Source organism: Amphibalanus amphitrite, unplaced genomic scaffold, assembly GCF_019059575.1.
Source record: "Amphibalanus amphitrite isolate SeventyFive unplaced genomic scaffold, NRLGWU_Aamphi_draft 000076F_arrow, whole genome shotgun sequence".
Lineage (NCBI taxonomy): Eukaryota > Metazoa > Arthropoda > Thecostraca > Balanomorpha > Balanidae > Amphibalanus > Amphibalanus amphitrite.
Window position 1 is genome coordinate 802,545 of NW_024881572.1, and position 12,166 is coordinate 814,710.

The window sequence follows — 12,166 nt, forward strand, 5'->3', positions numbered from 1 at the left end:
TGTCTTCGGGGTGTGCCACTTACCCGAGTCAGGGGGTCGGTGCCACCAACCTGTGGCCGGTAGCGGCGCCCGCCCTCTCGGGTGGCCGGTAGCGGCGCCCGCCGGTCACGCCCTCTCGGGTGGTCGGTAGCGGCGCCCGCCCTCTCGGGTGGTCGGTAGCGGCGCCCGCCCTCCCGGGTGGCCGGTAGCGGCGCCCGCCGGTCCCGCCCTCTCGGGTGGCCGGCCGTCGTGTCGGACCGCGGCGCGGCTCTGCCGGAGCGCGTCTGACCGCCGCCGTCTGCCGCCAGAACATTCTGGCCGAGAAGAAGCGACTGACCGAGGAGGGCTACTCGCTGGCGGAACTCACCTGGAGCTGGAGCTGGCGCAAGGGGGACCAGGTGAGATACCACGACCGCCGGGACTGCCGCTCGGCCGCCTGGACTGCCGCTCGGCCGCCTGCCGCAGTGGCTGCTATATACTCATCATTGAGCTGTGATGTAGTGACGTGCGATGCAAAGTTCACCCCCACTGCGGATCCAGCCGATTGCAATTACTCTAGCGTTCCGTCAACATTTTCTCAAAATAGCTTAAAACATCAACTACCGACGTACTTTCCCTCTCGCTGTTAGGTTGTAGTAGAAAACGATGAAAATGTTCCTTTTTGGACACCCACTGGTTTGTTCACAATATTCTGGTAATCTTCCATTTGTCCATCCGTCTGCCCGACCAACCGGCCGCCCGTTCGACCGCAGGAGGTAAAGCAGACGTTTCCTCTTGACGAGCACGACGGCGCCGAGCTGCTGCGCCGCATGGCCTCGTCCCAGCTGCTGTCCTCAACATCATCGAGCAGTCTGAGGAGCACGTCCACCTGTGGCGGCCACGCGGCGGACGTGTCCTCCAAGTCGAGCGGCGACTCCAACTCCAGCTGCAACAAACGGTGAGCTGATACAACAACAAACGGTAAAGCCTAAGACAGTCTCTTTCCTCAGTCAGGAAATCGCATGCGAGAGCCAATTTAATTACATGGAAGCACGCTCGCATCAATCGGACGCACCTCCCGCATGCGATTGATGCGGGCAGAATTATAATGTATTTGAATAGGCTCTCGCATGCGATTTCCTGAATGCGGAAAGTCTGTTTCAGCCCTAAGATCCGACCCCGGAATAGACTCAACCTGACCGCTATAGCAAATTGGGTTGCAGTGTCCCAAAATTTGTCAATTTGGATGGGAAATGAAATCCAAATGAAAATCATTGTTCACTCTCTACTTCATTTTTTTTTTTTAGATCGATTTTCCACTCCTAATTCTTATGATTACCTAATATTCGAGTGGATGGTCCTTTTGCATCACACATTCTACTACACATGCATAGAAATGTAGGCTGTTGACCTTTTTCACTATTTTGGGCCTTATCTGGCCGGCACTTTTCCACTCATTTTCCTATTTGGTGAGGATGTTTCCCCTCCGACACCCAAGCCAAAATACCATTTTGGGACACCGTTGGGTTGGTTGACTGGGTTAGGTATTGTGGGCGGCCCCGGGAGGTTTAAATCCAAAGAAATAATTGTGTGTTATCCATGACAGATATATATAAAAAACGACAATAAGCTCTGTTTTTTAATTGTGTATTTGAATAACCAAAGAAATAAACATTATGCGTCCGGTGGCTGGCGGGGGTAAAGCTATTTAATGTATGATTATTATTAAAAAGCGCAACTCGCCAATCGCCATGCGGACTTTAAATAGCCGATAGTGTGCTGTTGCATGTTAGTATGGTGCACTAACTAGTCGTGCTTCTGCTTAGTTACCTGTACTGCCAGTCTCACCAGCGGTCTGGCGGGCGCGGTGACACCACTGTGCCGTGTGACGCCACTGTGTGTCCGTCTGTCTGTCGATAGCCAGTCGACGCTGACGTCGGTGACGCTGTCGACCATCGACGGCCGCGGCGGGCGGCTCTCGGTCTCCTCGTCATTGGACGCGCTGCCGCTGGCCGGCCGCCGCTCCGTGATGTCCGTCCAGCCCTGCTCACCGGGCAGCGACGGCGAGGTGCAGGTCCTCTCACCGCGTGAGTTCGCCCCCCACCCGGGCCTCTCACCGCGTGAGTTCGCCCTCCTACCCGGGCCTCTCACCGCGTGAGTTTGCCCCCCACCCACCCACCCACCCACCCCCCACCCGCGCCTCTCACCGCGTGGGCTTTGGCCTCCCTCCCGGGCCTCCCACCGTTCTTCCTCCCACCCGCGCCTCTCACCGCTTTGGCTTTGCCGTCCCTCCCGGGCTTCTCGCTGCAGTGCGCAGTGGGCTCCTGCTTTCTGATAAGGCTGTCAGGAAAAGTGCTGGGAAGTCTTTTATGGATGAGGTGGAGTGAAGGTAAATTATGCACGAATCATGACACGTTCTTTGATTTATGATCATGACTGATTGGCACTCCAGCGGCAGAGTATCACTAAGCTATGAATAGTGCAACAGCGATCGCAAACATGACACCGCTGCATGTTTCACTGTTACCACCATTTTGTCTGTGTCTCCGTACTTACCTGAGCGGGGCGCTGTGTCCGCTGTCCGGTAGCCGTGCCGCGGCTGGCCACGGTGCCGGAGTTCACGTCTCCGGGCGGCCGGCCGCCGCGGCCTCATGGCCAGCCGGCGGCCGTCTCCTCGCTGCGCACGGACCTGGAGGAGTCGGTGGGCTCGCAGCTGCCGCCGGGCCTGGTCAGCCCGCCGGCGGCCACCTCCACGCAGGCGGAGCGCTCGGCCGCCTCGCAGAGCTCGAGCGCCAGTCATGTGACCGGCTCGACACCGAGTCCCGAGGTGGCGCTGCAGCCGGCGCTGCCGGTCCGCCCGCTCACCGACCAGGAGGAGGAACAACTGAGCGAGCACGAGCAGAGTGAGCTGGCGCACAGGACACTGGAGCCCGGTGAGTCAGCGGCGGCCGGCGCGAACCGACGGCGGGGTACAGCCGGGTAACTTCACTGGTCTCCGGGGTAGAGCGCGCTCTTGCTTCCACCACTGAGCTGGTGGTAATCCATTATCTCAGTATCTCAGTCACATCGTCAGCCGGTGGCCGTGTGTGTGACTGCTGCTGTCCCGGACCGCTGTGAAATCTGACCCGCTCCTGCGCGCAGACATGCCGTGTTTCGGGCTGTGGGCCGACCGCACCTACTACCCGGGCCGACTGGTGTCCGAGGCGCGCGCCGACCGCTGGCTGGTACGGTTCGACGACGGCTCGGAGCGACACGTGCCGGCCGACCACGTGCTGCCTGTCACCAACCTGTGGAAGGGCCTGTCCGTGTTCGTGCAGAACCAGCGCAACGTCTACGAGGCGGGCCTCATCACCGGACACCGCATGTGAGCGAGCCGACCGGGGGGGGGGGGGGAGGGACGTTCATGGCGCCCACAGGGTGGCGACTCAGTCGGACGGAACGGGAAGGCCGGGGCGACCACACTGGCTTCCGGTCAGATAGGCGTTATTCCCCAGGGGCATGGTACCATTAGCTCAGAGTGACTGGCAGTAACGCGTGCTCGTTATTGCCAGTCACTCGTATTGCGTGCCAGCGATACGGCGCTGTCGTCGCGCTGTTGCCACTGACGGTGGTCCGGCCCTCGGTCTGAGGTAGTGACCGCCTGTCTGTGTGTGTCGCGCTCCGCTAGTGACCTCTGTGTGTGACCGGACCCGTGTGCCACGGCACCTCTGGAGTGACCTCTGAGTGTGCCGCCGGATCCGTGTGTGACCGGACCCTGTGTGCCTCCGGACCGTGTGTGACCGGACCCTGTGTGCCTGCGGACCGCGTGTGTGACCCCTGTCGGTGCCGCAGGTCTTCGGGCGCCGAGCCGCTCGAGTACATCGTCTCGCTGGACTCTCAGCCGAGCGTGATGAGCGCCGTACCCCGCTCGTGGCTGTCGCTGACCATGGACCAGGCGGCCCTGGTGCGCGAGCGGCGCCAGCCCAGCCTGGGACAGCTGGCCGTCGGGTCGCCCTCCCGGCACCTCAGTCTCGGTTAGTGGAGTCGGGGGAGGAGAGTTCAGTCTCAGTCAGTCGGGGATCTAGCCTTTTTTAGTCATAGTGGGTGGATTCAATCTCAGTCAGTGGGGGAATCAGTCTCAGTCGGACTGTTGGGGGACGGGGTCGTCTTTGTGTTATATTTCGCTATAAATAGGCATGCAACTTTTCTATATCGGCTCCCTATCCGCGGTGGTCGGCATGTCTGTCTGTGTGTGTGCCGCAGATAACCTGGTGACGGGCCGGCGCCGGGCGGCCGGGCCCGCCGGCGGACGCCGGCTGGCCAACTTTGAGACGAGCGCCAGTGACGCGGCTGCCGACACCGCCTCTGGCGACACGTCGAGAACGCGCCGCGCCGGTCAGTGAGGGGGCGGCAGGCGGGGCAGAGGTATACCCAGTACCTGCGCTTCGGGGATTTACAATGCATATCAGGCTAGTGAACGAAACTGAGCAGTAACACAGGACAGATGAGCCGTCAATGTTTACAGTCATATTTTAAATTGATTGCCTTTCTCTGATCCTGTTTTATCATTCGATTATAGTTTTTTTTTTCTCGCGAGACTGACTGACGTGCAGACTTCCAATAACATCAGGTTGTCAGTCAGCTCACGTCTATCGTCTGGTCGCAGGCTCCAAGTCGTCACTGTCTCGCCGTAAGAAGGGCGCAGCGAAGAAGGCGGTCACCATCGCGCCCGGGCCGGCCACGGACCTGTCAGCTGCCGCGGAGCCCGCCGGCGCTGCGGAGGCCGGGGCGGCGACAACCAACGGCGACTCGAGCGGAGCGCCGGAGGACGCCGAGCCGGCGCCGGAGGCCGGGACGGCCGCCCCCGCCAGGAGGACGCCCGCCAAAGGCAAACGCGCCAGGCTGCAGCGGGGCTCCAAGGCGGACAGGTCGGGCGGCGGCTCCCCGGCGGCCGGCAGCCCGAGCACGCCGGGCCCATCGGCGGCCGGATCGGCAGGTAAGCCGGGAGGGTAGGCAGGTGCCAGTCGGAGTCCGACCTTTGACCGGGTCAAAGGTCGGACCGGGTCGCTCGCGGTGCGACTGGAAACCTCTGAGGACACTATGAGAGGTTTCATTGTAAATCGCTTCTTACCGTTGCACAAGTGGAGGCTTCACTCACCCAAACGGTGCATAAAGAGGAAGGTGAGCTCGAACAGGGGTCAGCATAAGAGACCGATCATGACGATCCCCCGTCCCCTCCGATTCTAGCTCTAACCACACGTGGGGCTTTCACTTCTTGGACGAACGTGCTTACTAAAGACCCCGTCCAGCTCAGGTCACCCTGATGTGATGCCCCACTAGTGGCCTCGGGCCGGTCGCCTGTGGGGCTCGCCGCGTCTCTGACCGGCCCGGCCCCCTCCCAGCCCCGGTCAGTGGGATACCCGGGTGACAAGGTACAGTCGCCTCTCGCCGGTCCCCTGCGCGGCTCGCTGTGTCTTTAACCACCCGTCCGTCCCTCCCCCGTGCTCCAGCCAAGTCGCCGACGGCGAGTGGCCGCCGCGGCTCGCGGCAGAGAGCGGCCTCCACCCCATCAACGAGCACCGCGACTGGTGAGTACCGGACTCCCCCCCCCCCCCCCGAGACTCCGGGCACCGCGACTGGTAGACATCGCCGCTTCCAAAGAAACTTCCAGGGATGACACTTGATTATGAATGGTGTTTTAAATTACATTTATCAATTTATATTTATTCGCATTCGTTTGGGCTATATGCAATGTTTCAGGCACTCGATACGCCTTCTAAATGACTCCGTGAACTGGCGAAAGTGACAGTGACCCGCCTACGCTTTGGTTGATCAGTTTTGAAATGTTTCCTCTCTCACTCCGAAGAAAGTCGCCGTTAGGTGAAAGGTCTATCAGAAGTGTTGCTGCTGCCGGGATGTCGAGTCACTACCGAAATGGTTTCCTTAGTCATTGACAGCGATTGGTTTGTGCAATAGCCCAGCCCAGTATAAGTGCGGTTCTGGTGCAATAACTGCATGTGGAAAACGTTTCAAAGTCATGCTCCGTTTTTTGAAACGTCGATCAGAAGGGATATGACTAACTTTTCTTTCGTATTTACACCGATGGCGTTTGGTCACTGGTATTTTAAGCACATTGTCATTTCATTTCAAGACACAATATTTTTTAAACCTTCAGTCCTTCAGGCTTCAGGCAAACTGAAGGTTCGCATTGAGGAACACTAGACGATTGTCCTTATTGCGCTGTAAAGAGTTACATTAGTTGATTAGTGAAAATCCGAAGTAAATGCCCAATATTAATTCCTTTTCATCTATGATCTGGTGGAGTGTATAATGATAGTGCTTAGACTGACCTTGTTTTGTTGGGTTAGGCCCTTTCGGTCTGACAAGACCATTGCAGAGCCGGAAGGATGATAGGAATTAGGGGGAGACATTGGTCTGGGCAGGCACCCTAGTGAGTCGCCGGGGCTGAGCCCGTCCAGAGGACAGGCCACCCAGCCCCAAGGCACTCACTGCACCCGGCTACGGGGTGCGCTCCCTCAGGAGCAGCGGTGCCGCTCCAAGGGAGCAGCCCGCATGAGATAAAGTTGCCTGTCCAGCCCGGAGGGGGGTTGCGGCGTGGAGGAGAAGGATTTCAGTATCCTGAGGATAGAAGCACGGAACGGTGTTAGTCTGACCGGTGCACAGTGGCCCTTTTTCAGAATTAGCACGCATAAATTCAAAATATTTTTTCTCTTCTTTTGAGTAAAAAGCAGTCTTATCGTGTGCAAAACATTCCAAACTATCCTATGGTGCCATTTTTACCTCCTAAAAAATAATTACCTTTGGTAAAACTGACCGCAAAATCGAAGTTTGTCGAGAGGCGCGCGGACACCACCGGCGGACCCCAAAAAGTAGGGTGAGATGAACATCAATTTGTAAGACTTTCGATGAGAAAATATTAAAACTCAGTGGCATGGCTGTGAAGTTGAGTTTACGTAGAAGCCCTAGAAACCACTATTTTCATTGTATAAACTTAAATAGACCACTTTTGCCGAATATTGTGGACACAATAACAGGACAATTATTAACTGGAGATGACGGCATACATATGAAGCTTTATGTTAAGTAGCACACTCTGGAACATGTCGTATTATACATCGTTCGAATCGCCGATCTCTTCTGACCATGTCCACCAAAGGGCATCGCGCCATTTTGCGCCATTTTGCTTCTACGGTGGATAACGTGAGCCAGTTCAGTCCGCGAGCGGCTGTGGCTCCTGTTCGATACGACTAAGCTCATTGACCTGGCTCGAAGCTGGTGTCACCTGGTGTGCGCCTAAATGTGGCTTGACTTTTGCCATAAGATGTGCTAATTGAAATGTCATGTAGGCATAACGCTGTGCCCAAGAAAAACTGTCCGATTTCTTGTCGCGTTTGATGTCCAAGCCGCACAAGTCCCGTGGTCGGCTTAAGATCTAACGTCAAAAGCGCCTATGTGTTTGTATTGTTCGCGTCGCGCTGACCTTAGTTGCTGCCCAGCCGGGGCCGACTAACGGTGGCTGGCAACAGCTGTAGATGTGGTCACGTGACGCCCTGGGGCGTCCTGGCGGTCAGTGCAAGTGCAGCGCGGTCGGCTGGCGGGCTCGCCACACTCGCGTTCGGAGCGGCCTGGGCCGGCGGGCGAGCCGTGCGAACGTGCGCCAAATCTTGGGCCGAGCGGCCTTTCGCTGTTGGGCCGAATCTCCTTGGGCAGTTTGTTTCTTTTCTTCTCTTTGCATTGGCAGGGAATACTTCCTTGATCACGTGGTGATGTCTTGCACCACTTTCAGGTAATGTGGGAATTAATGCGTGCTAATTCTGAAAAAGGGCCACTGTGCGGTGGTCGGGTCGGTTTGTCTAACGAAAGTTCCGAGCACGCCATGCGTATCGCCACATCAATGTGAGAAACTTTCCGCATGGTTCTGTTAGCTTTCCTAATCAGCTTAGACTTACTTAGACTTATTTCGTCGACTCCATCTAGTAGATGCAGGATCATTTCTGATCGTCTTCCAATTATGTTAGCTGTCTGGATGATATAAATTTTCAGGACATCATAGTTGGGAGGACTCTTTAACAGTTACTCTTCTTGGTTATATTCTCAGTGAGTTCCTTGCGCACACGAGCTTGGTAGATATAATGGATGATCAAGCTTTGTGGCTTATCGGCGATGATGATAAGTTCTGCTGCTGGTAGCGTTCTGTTCAAGATAGTTTTGTATATTTTTTGAGCAGCTACTCTATCGTCTTTCAGTTTGTCACATTCAAAGAGCATGTGTTCCAGAGTTTCAATGGCATTACGACACAATGGACAGACAACAGTTTCTTTGTGCCTTCTAACCATGCTTGTGGCCACCAAAGAGTGGCCCGTTAGTAGGACAATTTTGGTTAGTGTCGCTTGTCTGGTAATTGCGCTGTACTTGCTTGCCGGCCAAAATGTTTTCGGCGCCTCGTACTTTTCGGTTTGTGGCAGTAGCGAAAGCCAAAACAAACTTGTCATATTCTCTGCTGTGTTCCTGATGATTTTTGTCATACTTTGATCCACTGATGCAGATGCTAACTTGTTCCATGCTGTCCGCGGTTGGTCTATTTTTTGATTAGCCAGAATAGAGAGGCTTGGTAAGTTCAGATGTTGGAGCAATGTGTCCCATTGGCGCACAAGACTCGTGGTTCGATCAGCATTGACTGCTCCATGGGTGATGATATATCTGGTTAGAGTGTGTTCCTTCGCAGCTCTCAGAAGGAAACCTATGAATTGGAGTGCGGTTCTCATTACGAGGCTTGTGCATGTCGGTGCACCCAACATCACATATGTCACCATTTTTTGCGTTTTGGTTGGTAAACCTTGGATGAGACGGTAAATGCGCATGAGCATCCCTTCCAAGTACATGATATCTGTTGGTGAAAGGGATGTAACTGCTAGGCTGTAAATTAGAACCGGTTCAGCATATATTCTCCACGTTGTATAGTGTGACATCGGATTGTCCATTTTGAGGTTGATTCCTTTCTTACACTTAGCAAAAAATGTTCTTCTTGCTTTCTTCATGCATTCTTCTATCCTTCTCTTTGCTGAACTTCTGGTTGTCATAATGATTCCTAGGTGGGTGTATTCATCAGTTTGTTCTATTGATTCAGTGCCAAGCGTCCACTGTACCGGATACTTATCTATCATAAACGTGGAACACTCGCTGCGATTTCTCCTAGCAGCGGCAGTTAATGGGAGGCGCCAGATGCGTCATGTCTGGTGACAGTGTAATTCGCCGGTGCAGCTGGCGGGGAAACTGCTGCGGCGGCGGCCGCGGCGGCGCGCCCTTGTCCGGTGGCCGGGGCCCGTCCAGGGTGTTATGAATCGTCCGCGGGGACTCGCTGCTTGGCTCACTGCCGCTGCTGTTTCTGTGGCCCGCAGCCCGCGGCTGTCACGGCCGCCGGCGGGTCTCCACAGCAGCGTGTTCCACTGTACCCACGCTCTGCGCCGCCCATGGCCGGAACGACCTCTCCGGCCACACAGGCAGTGGATCTCCCTCACATTAGCGAGTTCCGACGAACCCACGCTGTGCAGCGGTGACCGGCGTGCCGTGGCCAGAGCGGCTTTTCCGGCCATACATTGGGTCTCTCCCGCTCCATAGTCAGACGTTAGCCTGTCAGCCGTTAGGATCTGATATATCTCTGCATGGTATCCGTATAGGAGATCTCTACAGCTTGGCATCTTCTGCTTACGGAGACGAAAAGGCGCTGTGCAGGCTGTCAATGTGCGGAAACTTGTGTCCGTCAGTTCATAGGACTCCCTCGTGCTACTGGGAAATGAGTTATTCGTAAACATGTCGAAATCTATTCAATTCCTGTTCGACTACCGTCGGCGTACAGCCCAGTCCACAGCAGAAGTAATGTGTGGTTTCAGTTATGGGTATGTTCTGCTTCTGAAGCTTAGGAACGATTAGCCAGACTACAATGAAACTTTGAATGTAGCTTATATGTATCGTCACCCTTGCAGCTGCAACTTTAGCTATTGACATCTTCTTTTCGATCACTCCGCATTAAACAATCGCCATTCAAAGCCAACCGTTGAGATTGGTAAAACCCTACATTACTTTAGCGGTGGGCTGTACGTAATGCCTTCGACATTACGTTATATGAGAGTATCACGATCGCCTTTGGAGCTGTGGTGAAACGGAAAGTGTCGTTTGCCGCGTGTCTGGGCGTGATGGATAAAGTCACACTCGGTCGCGGCTGACTGGACGTCCACGCTCGCTGCGCCGCCGGCCGCCGGTGTGGTGGGCGGCCGCTTTCGGTGTCGGCCGGCGCGCTGGGAGAGTGGGTCCCGCCGTGTCAGTTGGGTCCGGGCGGCGGCGGCGCGCGCTCCTGCTCGCCATGTCCTGGTCGGCGGCGGCGGCGGCGGCGGTGTGTCTGTCGCTGCTGGCGGCGCTGGCGGCGGCCGGCCCGGCGCGGCTCTCTGAGCCCCTCCACCAGCGCGAGTTCACGCGCGTGAACCTGCAGCGGGCGGCGCGCCGCTCGGAGTCTCGGCTGCCGCCGGCGCCGGCGCGGCCGCGCTCCGTGGACTTCTCGTCCGGCGCCGGTGGCCGGTACGACTCTGACTCGGAGTACGACTCGGAGGCGGCGCTCGGCTGGTTCCCCTACTTGGTGCTGGCCGTGTTCGTGGCCTGCGCCGGCTGTCTGGTCAGCTATGTGTCGGTGCGCGTGGCCGGCTGTGTGCGCGCGCGCCGCCGCTCGGGCGCCGCCGGCCGCCGGCGCATCCTGCGCGACCACGAGTCAGAGCTGTTCGACTCGCTGGCCAGCGAGCCGCGCTCCGAGTCGGTCGAGTCGCGCTCCGAGTCCACCGAGTCGGAGTCACGCTCACCGACCGACTCTATCGAGCCGCGCTCACCGGTCACATCCGACTCTGCCGAGTCGCGGTCCTCCGCCGGACGGGACCCGGCCGAGTCAGAGTCGCCCACCGCCCGGGACTCGATCGAGTCACAGACACCCTCTGGACGAGACTCGTTAGAGTCGCGGTCGCCGTCTGGGACCGACCCGGTCCAGACCAGATGACTGGGTGGAACGTTGCTATCGACTCTCAGTGCCGTCTGCGGCGCTGACGCCACGTGACCAGGACAGGAGGGAGGACAGTCTGACGGCAGCGCAGTGTCGGCTGGCCAGTGAGGACTGTGTTAGTGATACCTGGACAGTGATGTCGGTGATACCTGGACAGTGATGTGGGTGTTACCTGGACAGTGATGTGGGTGTCACCTGGACAGCGGTATCGGTGATTCCTGGACAGTGGGGTCGTTAATACCAGGGCAGTGAGGTCGTCAATACCTGGTCAGCGGTATCGGTGACGCCTGGTCAGCTGTGTTGCTGGTACCCAGACAGCGGCGCGGTGGTGCTGAACAGCGGTGTCGGTGATGCCCGGTCAGCAGTTCCGGTGCTAGGTACCGTTTATACCCCGACAGCGTTGCAAGTGTTGCCGATGATTAGTGGTTGCGTGCTGGTGCGTTCCACTCGACTGAGTCGGGTGACATTGATCACACGAGGTATCATCGCCGGGCGCCAGCAGGGACCTTCCCGAGGCTTTCACCGCCTAATTAGACGGACAGACTGGCGTGGGTTACATGGTGCCGCACAGTCAGGTAAACTGGTGGCTTTGTGCTGCGTCTACCGCGAGTGGTTTGCTATAAGAGTCCGTGCAGCTGCTGGTGGCATCAGGGTGGTGGCGGCATGTGCAATAATTGGTCAGGCCTGGAGTGGAATGAGTCGATTAGCCTGGATTTTATCTCTAATTAGATCCTGCCGCCGCTGGACGGCGGCCATGGCCCCTCCCCCGCCGGCCGGTTCCGCGTCTGGCCGTGAAAGTGTGCCGGCTGCGGCGCCGCGGTCTGCGGTGACGGGCGGACGGCCGGCCCGGCGGTCCCAGTGCGTGCGGCGCGTGCCGGCCGCCGGCGGTGCCCGCGCCGTGTGTGTGCCGGCTGGCGGGCGGTCCGGCGGCTCCTCCGCCGGCCGTAGTGTGCCGTGGGAGCGCGCCGTGATGGAGTGTTGGGTGTCGGCCGGAGGCGCTGGGAACTCGGCCGCTCTCCACGGCCCGCTGCGAGATGCGCCGCCGCCTCTGCCGTCTCTCGTTCGGGCTCCCAGCCGTTCTGTTCTCGTTCGGGCTCCCGGCCGTTCTGAGGGGCCCTATTACGGCGTTCCGCTCTCCTGCAGGGTAGCGTATGGCGCGTTTGTCCG

General features: G+C 57.5%; 1 protein-coding gene across 1 annotated transcript in view; it reads left to right on the top strand.

The window, feature by feature from the left end:
• The window catches only part of LOC122379350 (streptococcal hemagglutinin-like), a 33,016-nt gene that overhangs the window by 11,076 nt on the left and 9,774 nt on the right, over positions 1-12,166 (top strand). The window contains exons 6-14 of the mRNA XM_043361485.1: positions 288-377; positions 732-916; positions 1,879-2,026; positions 2,618-2,891; positions 3,100-3,322; positions 3,790-3,971; positions 4,201-4,332; positions 4,604-4,933; positions 5,448-5,525. Coding sequence (XP_043217420.1) covers positions 288-377; positions 732-916; positions 1,879-2,026; positions 2,618-2,891; positions 3,100-3,322; positions 3,790-3,971; positions 4,201-4,332; positions 4,604-4,933; positions 5,448-5,525 — 1,642 coding nt within the window. The remainder of the gene's footprint in view (positions 1-287; positions 378-731; positions 917-1,878; positions 2,027-2,617; positions 2,892-3,099; positions 3,323-3,789; positions 3,972-4,200; positions 4,333-4,603; positions 4,934-5,447; positions 5,526-12,166) is intronic.